At 40.4% G+C, this 14,451-nt stretch overlaps 1 protein-coding gene across 2 annotated transcripts in view; it reads right to left on the bottom strand.

The window, feature by feature from the left end:
* The window catches only part of INTU (inturned planar cell polarity protein), a 94,483-nt gene that overhangs the window by 39,629 nt on the left and 40,403 nt on the right, over positions 1 to 14,451 (bottom strand). For both annotated transcript variants that reach the window (XM_024211446.1, XM_024211445.3), the window contains exons 4-5: positions 12,967 to 13,170; positions 6,233 to 6,351 (exon numbers count right to left, since the gene is read on the bottom strand). In XM_024211446.1, the coding sequence (XP_024067214.1) occupies positions 6,233 to 6,351; positions 12,967 to 13,170 (323 nt within the window). The remainder of the gene's footprint in view (positions 1 to 6,232; positions 6,352 to 12,966; positions 13,171 to 14,451) is intronic.

Below are 14,451 nucleotides of genomic sequence, written 5' to 3'. Positions count from 1 at the left end.
ATCATAGAAATATATGGAGAATGTACATATTTTAAATGGAGAGTGAAGTGGGACAAAAAAGAGAGTTGGAATCCAATAATCTAGTTACCAGACTGTCTCAGATTAAATATAAAACCAACAGATTGGGTTTGTTGGTTGCTGCTAAACTTCAAGTTGTTTTAGAAGACTGTAAATATCTCTCTGCCTAAATCGAAAGGACTGAGGAAGGTGGTCTTTGTGATTAAAGTATTGTATTGGGACTCAAGAGGTCTGGGTTCAATTTTGGGCTCTGCCACAGACTTGCTGTGCAACTTTGAGCAAGTTACTTAATCTCCCTCTGCCTCAATTCCCAATCTGTAAAATCTGAGTAACAATATTTTCTGAATCATGCAATTGCTGTGACAATTAATTCATTAATGTTTATGAGATGCTGAAATACTACCCTGATGGGGGACATGAAGCCGTAGACAGACTTGGTGGGTGTAACATCCTACAGTCATAATGGTACTGAAATTTTCACAGACCACAGGATTTCCAACAAGTATTACTTTCCCCACCATTCCTATTACAGCCTTAGACATTTTAAATAGCAAATTAAGATATCACTATATCAAAGTGAAATAAAGTCATAAAGAGTTTAGTTTAAAACTTAAAAAAACAAATAATTTCAGTTTTCAAGCTGTCTCTCCATGATTAAATCACTCTATTTTGATCCAATATTTATATTGTATAATAGTCAGTAGTGAGTTATTATAGAATTAAAGATCATTGCCATTCACCAGCACAAGAGTGACCACCTTAGTCTCCTCCAGCTTAAGATATTCTAATGTTCTGTACAAACAAAAAGTTATTTACTGCACTACTAGTATCTATGTATAGAAAATAGAAAACACAGCAATTCATTATATACTCAGCAACCACTCACACCTGAACAGAGGTGAAAATCAAAAGCTACTTTTCTGACTAAGGAAATGTTGGACAAAATACTGGTATTTTCTATTACATTTTCCAAACAATATGTAACAGCCTCTAGAAGCCATCAGAAATGATTTTACACTTTATAGTTTTTTACCAGCAAAAGTCAGTCTAAGTGTTTATGGATTTTTGTTACCGTTTCTTGAATACAAGAATAGAGAATGTGTAGGACATCTAGAAATAGGTTGCCTTAAGATGTTTTTAGACAGTTTGGAGCTGCCAGAAAATGCCTCTGTGGAAGAATCTCCATTCAGCATCCATAAAGATTTACAAGAAAATCATATAATTACTGGCTATGACTGATGAAGTGTGAGTCAAAGTACTGATACCTATATAGAATGTAAGAGGATGCAAGGGAGAACATATGTGCAAGTGCAAGAATTAGTGGTAAGCGTCTGGTGCCTAAAATATGCAGACTAGGTATATGTTAACGGTTTGTGAATAAGTGAAGCAAGAAAGCAACGTACACTAGAAAAGGGAAGCTACAGTAAAGGAAGAAGCATTTTCACAACTTTTATAGGCTAGACTGTTATATCATGGTTAGAGCAGGAGGCTGCAATTCCTCAAACCAAGGGCAGAACATCCAGTTGTGTCAAGGAAGCAAGATCGGAACTGAAAAAAACAAAAAAAACAAAAAAAATAAGGACGAGGAGTACTTGTGACACCTTAGAGACTAACAAATTTATTTAGGCATAAGCTTTCACGGGCTAAAACCCACTTCATTGGATGCATGCAGTGGAAAATACAGTAGGAAGATCTATATATACAGAGAATATGAAAAATAAATTTGTTAGTCTTGAAGGTGCCACAAGTACTCCTCGTTCTTTTTGCTGATACAGACTAACATGGCTACCACTCTGAAACCTGGGGGAGGGGGGGGGAAGCAATTATTGAATCAATCAAAACTAACAAATATTAATATTGAAGCACTTCAACAACGTAAGATAGGAGGAAAATTTAACCTAGATGTGCTGAGATTGCCTCAAAAGGGGAAAGAGGTTTTCATTATTATTTATTGCTTGTATTGTGCTAGTGCTAGACACTGCACAAACACAGAACAAAAAGACCATTCCTGCCCCAAAGAGCTTACATTGCAGGACATAATCTTCATGTTGCTTTAAAAAGCAAAAACAACTCTCCTCCTCCCTTAACTCTAATCAAATTAACTTTAAAGAAATGCTGTTAAGTAAATTAAGATTTTAAGTGGAAGACTTAGTCTGGCACATGCTGCTGATGTTCAGCCCGAATAAACTATACTTCAGTTGAATCAATAATTGCCAGAGCATTAGAATGCATTCACACAGTGTAGGGAGACAGAAAGAAGAGGCAGGGAAGATGACAAAGGAACATAAAAATATTAAAAACAATGCTAGATTTTCTCAACAGTTTAATGTTTTGATGCTTAAAACAAAAAAAAAAGAAGCAGCACCATAGTATCAAAATGCTTAGAGCAAAATGGGGGGGGGGATACAATGCCCAATATCTTTACTATTTACACTACATCAACAACAAAGTGATGGCTGTAGTCAATGTATTTACATTTTTATACGTGTATATAAACACAAATACAAAGCACCAGTAGTGGCTCCAAAGATAAGATTTACAGCACAATTTACTTTTTTTTTTTTTTTTTTATTTTTTTTTTTATATTTATTTTTATATGAATAAGTTACCTATTTTAGTATCAGGTCAATACAGAAACTAATGCTTTCCACAATTTCTCTAACAATGACCCATGACAACCTGATAAAATATAAACCAATATTTAAATAAAGTAAAATGAAGAAGGGCAGTTAGCATTACGTTAAATGCTCCATCTTAGGTACTGAAGTTCCCGCCTCATGGAAGAAGCAGAATTCAGACCTTTATTGCTATTTTTTGGCAGGAGTCAGTTTTCAGTAAGACTTAACAAGGCATCAGCATATCTATTTTTAGGTAGCTGTGCCTAGTCTACTGAAAAAAGTAGAAACCTACATTTTTTATTAAATGAAATCTTAGAATTTTCAGAATGTAGTAAACACTTTGGAGTCCCTATAAAAATCACTAGTTCTACCAGTTTTGTGCTTAAACAAAACAAAACAAACAAACAAGACGACTTTCTCCTTCTGATGCTAAGGACAGGTGGTGTGTTGTTGTTGTGATTTTTGAGCACTCCATTGTGGGTTTTCAGTTAGGCCTTTACAGTCTCCACCATGGAAGATGTTCCAGAAGTGACTTGAGACTAACAGCCCACTATCTGTGTCCAGCTCTATATACTGGGAGAGCTGTAGTCTGCATCTGTCAAACTCGGCAAGGCGATATACACTGCGTAGTCAGAAATGACCCTTTAGTGTAGACCAAGCATAGAACATTTCAACCCAAAAGGAGAATTTTTCAGAATTCAGGTGACCGCAGCCACAGAGGATGCTCCCTCACCCTGGATTTCTCTTTGCAAGTAGACTTCACACCCTCTTACCTAAGTTTACCACAATGTACTTTACTTACAAAGACGTATGCAGCTTCATTTCCCATCACCATAAGGTTTTCCCCAAACTTCAGTGTTGCTCTAGGCACAGGGGGAGAGGGTGGGGAGAGAGATCTCAACCTCTCTGAAATCATAGGTTTCTTGGCCTTTCCTTCCAGCCTTCCCTTCTCCCTTCCTATCTTCCATTTAACAGTCCCCAGCTGATGAGCTGAATCTCCTTGTTAACTGGTTAATCACCCAGTCCTAATCAATTATCTCCCAGTTTGGCCCATGCGGGGACGCTTACAAAGTGCAAAAAGCGATGAGCTAGCCCTAAGCTACTCCAACTCTGTCACACCCTCACTAAGGTACATCAAGCATCTGACATGGACATCCAATGTCAGGAAGGCCACTGTACATGATGCATACCTCTTAAACCTGGCTCTCTTTGGATTCCCTATGAAACTGGTAGATGAGTTTAACTGCTAAGCATACCAACAATAAAAACAATATCCTAAACAATTAGATAATTTTATTCTAATTATGCTATCTATACTAACTATATTACTTGTTAAACTAAGGCACTCAATATTTATTTTGAGAGAAGGATCTGGAGAGGTTCACATCCGTGTGCTGCGGCAGATGGAAGGAACTAAGGAACTAAGGTGACAGAGGGCCCCACTCCCCCTTTAATAGTTTTTGCCTCATAATGTTGGAAATGCTGAGGAAAGAGGTAAGTGGGATGCACCAGTGCTCTAATGAGACGGTTCCAACATCTGAACTGCAATGAAAAGGTTCCAACATCTGGTGCTTCCCAGGAGTGGGAATATGCAGAGGATACTCAAAGAAGTACACCTCTACCCCAATATAACGCAACCCGATACAACACAAATTCGGATACAACGCGGTAAAGCGGTGCTCTGGGGGGGCGGGGCTTCGCGCTCCAGTGGATCAAAGCAAGTTCGATATAACGCGGTTTCACCTATAACATGGTAAGATTTTTTGGCTCCCGAGGACAGCGTTATATAGGAGTAGAGGTGTAATAATGAGTTTCATAAACTGGAAAAGGTCATAGCCTTTCCATCACACTTAGGTCTTATCTACATAGGAAAGATTTTTCTGTGTTCAATCAAATGTAAATTTCAAAGAATGTAGTTACACTAGCATAACCCCCCTCCCCCATGTAGGTACTTTTATTTTGGTACAACAGTGCCTTTTTTCAATTTAGCTTATGTTGCTTTGGAAGGGATTTAACCTGAACTAGAAAAAGGCACTCACACCAGAATAAGAGTGTCCACACTGGGGATTATACAACTATAACTATATACCTGTATAGCTGGTAAAACTTTCCAGTGCTTCCTCAGAAAATGGCTGACAACAGCAGTTCTTGTGCTAAATGCTGTTTTGTGCACACGTGAATATATTGTACCATCCAGTACATATCCACGTTATAAACCAGGAACATCAGTCATTGAAGATTACCACTTATAACCAGTTCACTGTGACAGGCTTGATACTTAGACATTTATGGACTGATGGGACTAGCACAGAATATATAAATCAGGAGTCAAGAGGGAGTAACGAACTAAAAATGGAACTTACTTCTAGTTTGTGAAGATGGCTGATCCTCATTATTCCTCTTTTTCCTTCACTGGCTTCCTATTCCCAAAGATTTCTTCTTCCCATTTTTATACAGCTTCATTAACTTCTCTCTACCTTACATATAACCAGGGTCCCATGTATTCTCTGGCCACATCTACGTTTGGAGGTAGGGGTGTGATTCCCAGCTCATGTAGACATACTTTCACTAGCTCTCATTGAACTAGCGTGATAACAGTAATAGTGCAGTCATGGTAGTAGCATTGGCAGCATTTGCATGGGCCAACCACCCTGTGTATGTACCCAAGGAGTCCAGGCTGGTTTGTACTTAGGGTAGCTAGTTCATGCTGCCGCTTGCCATGGCCTGTGCTACCATGACTATACTACTATTTTCAGCTATGCGAGCTAGTGTGAGTATGTCTATGTGAGCCAGGAATCACACCCCCAGTTCTAAGTGTAGACATACTCTCAGATTCTAAGGCTGTGGAATTTGCCATGCAAATGTGTTCTACGGTTTAAGCTTTCAGTTTTTAAAACTATTATGCCCCAGATTTTACAGCTGAGAAGAAAATCTTGAACTTGAAATGTGAACTAAGTTTAAAACTGTTGCAATCTTGTTTTCTTGAGTCTGCAAACAGTCTTAAAATAATGGGTGAGATTCTGTGCTGCACCTTTAAAGATGATGCAGTTACGTGCTGAGAATACAAACATCGTTGACAAATCAAAAACAAAAACTCGTGAAATAAAATTAATTTAATATCAAAATTAATAAATAGGAGTTACTGTACCGACTATCACTCATGTTCATATGTAACTGAGTTATAATCTTAGTTTTTTAATTTAAATTAAGCTGCTACAGAATGTCCATTCTACCTTACTAAAATGAAACAGAATCCAGGAATCTTGCTAAAGAATTTAGATCAAGGTTGACTGCGAGTTCATTAGATCAGATCCTGTGATACATTACATATTATACTACATTTCTAGCCACCGAGACCTAAAGCAAAGAAACAGCCCAATATCACATAACCATTCATGGTACAGCCACATTAGGCAGACCAACTCAAGCAGGCTATACCAAATAAAACATTACAGATTAGAAGGTAAACTCATTCTTGTTTTGACTAGGCATAATAACAAAGCCTGACGTACAGATGTTTTCTTCAGTATAGATAAAAAGAAAGGGAAGTTAAAAAATAAACAAAAAGGTTTTGTATTAAGTTGAAAATATGTTACCTGATAATGTGGGCTCCAGTCACATTTTCCAGCATATCACAGAGAGTGAGAAATATTCCTCTCACACTTTTCAGCTTTTGGGATGCTTCTGATATGGGGTATTGGTAAAGAATTTCTTGCTGTCAGGATATCAAATTATTAGTTAGTTAAGCAAAGGAAAAAGTATATCCGCAACATCAGTTATTTTAGTCCTGAAAACTTTTATCACATACCTTCCCAGCATGTTATCTAGCACTGGTTTGTTGGGGGGATTTCCAGACCTTGCTACAAACTTGCAAAGTTTTTAAGCATGTGCATATATATATATATATAATGTTTGTAAAAAAAGACTTTTGTAAATCTTTACTATAAGGGCAAATATATACAAAAATTAAAAACAACATATTGAAGAATTTCACATCTTAAAAATATTGTCATTTTAAAAAACAACAGTCCCGTGGAATCAGATTTGTTCGTGTTCATACAGCAATCTGAACATGTGATCTGGCTCTTAAATGGAAATCTGTGAACCCCTTACTCACAATGGCGAGCATTTACTCACACTAATAGAACCACGGCCTTCTTCATTTTTCAATTATGAGTTGTCGGTTTACAGCCCCTCTAAAGATCAGGCCCTAAACTACAACATAAATACACGGCCTTTCTACACATACATCACTGATGATATATTTACATATGAAGCAAGATATTAGTAGGTACATACTGAAAAAATTCATAGGTCATTAACAAATATGGTGCTGAGCATGCAATTGTTTACACGTGGTTGCACAGGAGCAGAAGTCTGCCTAAGGGCAAAAAATTGCAGAATCAGTAATTGTAGGGATAATAAATCTTTAGGTAAATGATTTTACCTGATTCTTTCCAGTCTTTTAAATTCCTAGGTTCTTAAAGGGAAATGCTGTAGTTACCTATTTTACATAACAGTTATATTAATTACTTCAGAAACCTTTAACTTAAAGCACTTTTGTGTGGGAATAATAAACTAAAGGATAATAATGTCCACATACTTGGTGCAGTTTGTCAACCCATGAAAATGTACAGAGCTAATAACTGATACCTACAGAGATACTGCAACCTATACAGTGTTTTCAATCTTTACTAGATGGCCTGGAAATAATCTAATTGAAATATCAAGTCTACTCAAGGTAGAGAGGCCAGGAGATACTATTAAAAATTAAATTATCTTTCTTAACAAATAAAAACAACAGTGAATTCATTAACTTTTATTTCATATGACAAAGCACATTCAGACTGTGCCAAAATTTTGTTGGGAAATTTTCTTTTCAATCAGATTAAAAGAATTTCAAGTCTCACTATTGAGAGAACTGGCAAGCTCTGCCACTCTCATTCAATTTAATTAGCTCTATTTTTAAATACTTGTTTGCAACAAGGATTTTCTGCATCAACCGCTCATCAAGAAAAAAAGCCTTTTCTAATTACAGCATTGCAATGGGTTAGAAAAAAAAATCTTTTCTTTCCCAATGAACAGGGACCTTTACACTGTTCATTTGAGAAATAACTATACACTTTCCCAGGGAAAGAAAAGACAAACATAACAAAAGATCCCAGCAGCACCATCTATATATTAATGAGTTAGTAAGGTTCAGTATCTATCACCACACAAGCAGATCAGTTGTCTTCCAAGCAAGTTGAAAAGTGTCATTTTGTCTAAATGGTGCAAAGGCCAAGGACAATTGAATTAATAAATGACAAAGTAGTTAATCTTAAAAGAATACAATATTTTCTGAACAGAACACTAAAATATTACTTGGAAATATTCTTTTGTCAGTAAATCCCACCTCTTCTATTTCCATTATCCTCCCTTCTCATATAATGAACTGCAAAGAAACAGTTTGCTTTAATCAGAACAGTCTTGGCACCAAGAAAGATGGCTGAAAGGACTCCTGTCAAAATAGAGATGACCAGCTAAAAACCTCCCACAACCTTCAAACACAAGACACTGACAAAGGATGTTTTAAGTTGTCCTTACACCGCAGTGAAAGGAGACAATAGTCCGCTGCTTTGCTGTACACAAGAAGACTGTGAGCTCTGCAAATTCATTCAAAAGCTATTAAAATAGGAACTATTACTGCAGAATTTACATGGTAAGTATTTGTAAAAGTTAACAGGGTCTCATTAGTTGCTCAATAATGCTTGCTTTACATAGAAACTAAACAAATTCTTCCAATACTGATATCAATCATTTAGAAAAGACATGAATAACATTATTCTCTTAAAACATGAAATCACTGGAAGACTGTCCAAGTACAGAAATCTGTTACAATGGAATGAAATATTTACCCTGTTCTAAAAAGCCCAACTGAGACCCAACCTACCAGCTGAATCCGTGATTACACGGAAGACTAATTTCCTTATAGGCAGATGACTTTTACATTATGATACAACAGCCAGAGCTCTGTGAGGCTTAGGATTCTCTAATTCTGCTTTTGAGTGCCCAGGGCTCATAAGTGGGAGAAACTAGTATAAATTGCCATTATTTACTAATGAGGCTAAGATGTGATCTGCACACCAAATCAGCCACAAAATAGAGATAAAAAGCCCAGTAAAGGATCACTTATAGAAGACAGATAGATAGATACGTTTCTTCATTTCTAAACCAAACTACTGTAAACTCTGGAATCTGGAACAGCATATCCTTATTCATTCACTGTTAATAGGATAACATTAAGGACAATTTTCTCCAAAAGGCATGGTGTTCTTTTGGTAAAATGTATGTTTTTAAGAGCTCAATTGTGCCATTTAGGCACAAAACAGCATTAGTGGCTGTTTAAGATTGCACCATCTCTGGGGTTGCTCAGAGAAGAATTTATCCCTGGAATGTAGGGGAAGCAGGCCAGCTGCAACCTCTTTTTCAAGGTGTAGTGTACTACTCCTTATGATGTGCCAGTCCTGTATCACAGAAAAGTGTGGAGAAGGGATAGGACAATGGTGCCATGTGGGGTAGCGACAGGGTGACCAGATAGCAAGTGTGAAAAATCAGGACGGGGGTGGGAGGTAATAGGAGCCCATATAAAAAAAACCTCAACATATCAGGACTGTCCCTATAAAATCGGGACATCTGGTCACCCTAGGTAGTGAGGGAGTGGCCCTCGCATACCCAAGTGCAGGGACTGTACCTGTGCCACATCTAACTACCTCCTAATGAGGAAACTAGTAGCTCTGAAACCAGGTAAGCCTTGGTTATCCTTGTATTTTTTCACTATTTTAGTAATACACCTCTACCTCGATACAACGCTGTCCTCAGGAGCCAAAAAATCTTACCGCAATATAACTGCGTTATATTGAACTTGCTTTGATCCACCGGCGTGTGCAGCCCCGCCCCCCCGGAGCACTGCTTTGCCGCGTTATATCCGAATTCGTGTTATATCAGGTCGCGTTATATCGAGGTAGCGGTGTATTAAATTTATATGTTTCACCAGGACAATGCTGTCTCTTTCTTTATAAGACAACTGTCTCTAGCTTTACCATATAGTCCACATTGGATGAACGGGAACAAGGAGCTGCAGCATAAGATTTTGAAAAGAAAAATTAACCATTCACAACATGTTGTAAGTGAACTTTGATTAAGCTTCTTATTTTTATTCCATTGCCAGTTGAGAATACCTTATACGTTCTTATTGTGGGAAAATACCAAAGTGAGAAATGTTCTGAGATTTTCTGTACATTGATGGAAGTAGTCTTAGGTTGCAAAAAACAGCAGAAAGTGAACCAGAACGGTCCTGAAGGATTTATAAAAGACATTTGTATAAACTACTTTGTATCATAGCCACCTCTGATAGTGAAAGTGTAGTCTGCTAAATGATATGAGAGAGGCTTGAAAAGCAAAGCTTACAGCAGGAGCTCTCAAACTTCATTGCACCTCCTTCTGACAATAAAGATACTACATGACCTTGGGAGTGGAGTGGGGTGGGGAGGGGAAGCGCATTGGAGCTTGAGCTGTGCCGCTGTGGGTGAGGAGAAAGGGGGCCGCAGGCCAAGCCCTGCCACCCTTGGTGGGAGGAGAGGGGGCTGTAGCCAGAGACCCATTGCCCCAGGTGGGGGTGGAGCTCAGGCTTCAGCTTCAGCCCTGGGTCCCAGCAAGTCTAATGCTGGCCCTAGCGACCCCATTAAAATGGGGTCACGACCCACTTTGGGATCCTGACCCACAGTTTGAGAACTGCTGGCTTACAGTATTATAATGTAGCTTTTATCCCAATAGGGGGTGGGAGGATAAGAGTGTGTGTGTTTTCAAAGAACATTACTAGGGTTGAAAAGTTAGGAAACGCCAGATTTATAGTTGCCTGTGTAGCGTTAATTCTGCCCCTCTGTCTGTCCATCCTATACACTGACTGAAGCAGGAGTCCTGCAAAAAAAAATAACATGCGACAGTATCATAAGGCATACATACAAGGGGCTGAATTAAGTAGCTGTAAATCTGACATATCCTTACTTTCAAGAGTTTGATTTTGCAAACTAAACAATTTTTTTTTTTAAATGTAGGGGGGAGGAACAGGGGTTAAAGTAATTTCTTAGGTTACCTTCCTCTCCCTCACAAAGGAAAAAGGTAAAAACAAATTCCTTTATGTGCATCTGTAACACTCTTCACTCCATAATGCATTTTCAGAAGAGTTTAAACCCTAACCATCATCACTGCAGTGAAGACATCTGCCACTTAAACTACAGGACAAATTGCATTAGTTGGCAACTGGAGAAAGATGTTATCCCAGCAGAGGGATGGACCACTAGGGATTAGTTAGCAGCAGGAGAGGAAAAGAACATAGCCTGGCCCAGCTTTTTCTCTCACCTGCTACCCTGGGAGTTTGGAAAGCTCCTGCTCTATATAGTGCCCAGAGTGAGGGGAAATGGGCTCCTGGGACCAAGTCCTGAGTCCAGGGGCAATTTAGGGTAGGGAGCCTGGTTTCTGCCCCATGTGATGCTCCTAAAGCAGCCCTGGAGTCATGTTGGGTCCAGGGCAGAGATAGTTGAGCTGGGCTTCTCTCTCTCCCTACCTGCTACAGCTGTTCTGATAATTCCCAGTCATTTCTCGTACAGTGTGTGCTGCTTCTGCTTTGTCAACGGAATGAACCCAACCTTAGAATGTTCGTGTGTTCAGTTATACTTGCACTCTGAAAACATTTTCCTGACAAACATAAGTGAGAGAAAGGAAATAGCAATTCTCAACAGTTTCTATCTCGGCAAAAATTGAATGGAATTTCATAGGACAAAGAAAGGGCATATCTGGAACATGAGGGTGTTGTTCATGCCTAAGATCAATGGCCTGCTACAAACAATGGAAATGTTAATGTTTTTCAAAGAAAAGGTCCCATGAATCCTTTATAATGGAAAGTGTTAAACAACTTCAATATAGGGTTTGCTACCAGCTTCTCCCATAAAAAAAATTCTGATGAGTTAGGATGCTTTGTACTTGTGCTTTACATTTATAAAGTGATGTTCAAAGCAGCATGATAAGAATATGTCAGGTAATTATTAAAACCTGAAGATATTCCTTCTCACTTTATTTCTAAGGACCTATGGTAATGTACTTTATCGAGGGACCTTCAGCAGTGCTGCAGTGTTTCAAAATGCAATTAAAGATTGTATGCTGGACTCCTAACTTTTTCCTGGAATTTCAGGCCTGATTTCTATAATAGACATAATCACTTTGCAGACACTTTGACCATAAGATGGAATCACTTAGAAAAGTATTAGTAAACATGAGGTACCTTTAAAGTCACAACAATTGACATTATAATTAGACTCAGCAGAATCTGATTTTTAATTTTTTGCAATTTAGACTAATATTAATTTGTATTTTTAACTTTTTATTTTTTAACTATTTTAATTTTTAGTTGTAGGAAATTAAGCTGAGGTAGGGTTGAGGTTAGGGCAGCACTGACAGTGGGTGTGCAGCGGGCGTGCAGGGGGCTCTCTCAGCAAAGCAGAGACCCCTAGCCAGAGCTGCAAGGAGGAGGAAGAGCCCGCACTTGGGGAGGCCACCTCGTTACTAAACAGTTCCTGCACAGGACAGACCCATGCAGCAGTGGGGTCAGGGGCGGCTCCAGGCACCAGCGCAGCAAGCGCGTGCCTGGGGCTGCAAGCCGTGGGGGGCGGCCTGCCGGTCGCCGTGAAGGCGGCAGTCAGGCGGCTTTTGGCGGCATGCCTGCAGGAGGTCCGCTGGTCCCGCGGTTTCGGTGGCAATTCGGCGGCGGGTACGCCGAAGCCGCAGCACCGGCAGACCTCCCGCAGGCATGCCGCCGAATCTGCGTGACTGCGGGCATGCCGCCGAAAGCCACCTGACTGCCATGCTTGGGGCAGCAAAAACCATAGAGACGCTCCTGAGTGAGGTGGCCTCCCCTGCAACTGGGAGCTTGTCCTCCTCCTCTTCGCAGTCCTGGCCAGGGGTCTGCTGCTCTGCCCCACCAGAACTACAGCCTTCCCAGCACCCACATGGATCCAGCATCTTTGTCTCTATGGCTGCGCCCTCTGTGGTTCCACTGTCACGGCCCAGCTCACTCACTCCCGTGACACCACGGTTGCAGAGGGCTTTCTGCACTGCTACAGGGCTGGTGACACTACATCCCTGCAGGTGCAAGGTGTAGGGGGAGGCTGCACTGACTGTTATTGATGGATTTTTTCATCAATTTCAGTGTGTCACCTGAAATCAACATTTACTGACATCTAGTGATTTAAATTGAATCCTGCCTGTCTTTTGCTTCATTTGGTTGATCACATACCTCATCCTTAGATGTTTCAGAGTCCAATTTAAGCGTGAGGTACATAACGATATGAGGCATGCCTTGGATAGCCAGCTGAAGGTCCATATTATCTTCTCCCCATAGAAGCTTGACGAGATTGTTCATAGTGGACTGTGCCTGTTTATACTTTTGTTGAGATGTTCCTTCATGCTCAAAGACTGAAGATTCAAATGTAAGTTTGACCTATTAAAATAATTACATATATTATAAAAATGAGGCTGTACTTAAAGTCATGTTCAATGTCAAATAAATAAAAATATATTTTGGCTTTAAGAAGAGCTGTAATCTCTTCTATCCTTTTTTATGGTAGAGAGAGTTCTCTATAAAGAAATTTTTAAACACATATAAAAGACATAAGCATTGAAAAATCCCTGTGGTTTGAAGAAAGCCACTTATAAATTCAATGTTATATAACCACGTATTACCAATGACAAAGCCAGCTATTAAATGTTTTATCAACCATGTGAACTAGGCATGTGGCCTGATATGTTTTCATACTTGTTTTTTATGGTTTTAAAAACAGAAAAATACACTTCCTGCTCTGGATTTATTTGAACACACAATCTAGCACCACCATTTTGAAACATTATTACATAACTTGTTTCAAAATGGCATCATTTATACATTTACATGTTCTTAAGGTTCTTTTTCAAAAGTATTTTCTTAACATTTTAAACTCATCAGTTTAGAAAGGTATATTAGTGCAATGTAACCTACCTACGTTGGACCACAAACCACCAACAACCTTTTAGTACATTTTTAGAACTCAGTGGCCGTTGAATTCTTCACCACAAACTAACTTGCCAGTATATTTTCATTGTTCCTTGCCATATCAATTTTTTTTTTAAAAATTAAGCAGGAAAAGAAGAGCTGTGCTGATTTATGATTGGACATTAACAACTGTCTTATATACCATCAGGGCCGGTGCAAGGAAGTTTTGCGCCCGAGGCGAAACTTCCACCTTGCGCGCCCCCCCCCCCCCCCCCCCCCCGCCCCCCCCCCCCCCCCCCCCCTCCGCCGCCCCCCCCCCCCCCCCGCCGGCCCCCCCCCCACGGCAACTCCCCTCTCCGGGGAGCCGTGCGGCAGCTCCCCACCCCAGCTCACCTCTGCTCCGCCTCCTCCCCGAGCATGCCACCGCCGCTCTAATTCTCCTCTTCTCCCAGGCCTTCGGCGCCAAACAGCTGATAGGCGCCGCAAGCCTGGGAGGCAGGAGAAGTGGAGCAGCGATGGCGTGCTCGGGGAGGGGGCATAGCAGAGGTGAGCTGGGGGGGGGGGCCCCCCCGCGCCGCTCCCCCCCCCCCCGCCTTGCGGCACCCCCCCGGCAGCTCCTCACCCCCCCGGCCTGGGGAGCCATGCGGCGGCTCCCCACCCCAGCTCACCTCTGCTCCGCCTCCTCTTCGAGCATGCCGCCGCCGCTCTAATTCTCCTCTCCTCCCAGGCTTGCGGCGCCAAACAGCTGATTGG

Source organism: Terrapene carolina, unplaced genomic scaffold (assembly GCF_002925995.2).
Source record: "Terrapene carolina triunguis isolate 2854851 unplaced genomic scaffold, T_m_triunguis-2.0 Scaffold66, whole genome shotgun sequence".
Classification (NCBI taxonomy): Eukaryota; Metazoa; Chordata; order Testudines; family Emydidae; genus Terrapene; species Terrapene triunguis.
This window is presented reverse-complemented; position numbering and strand designations above follow the sequence as displayed.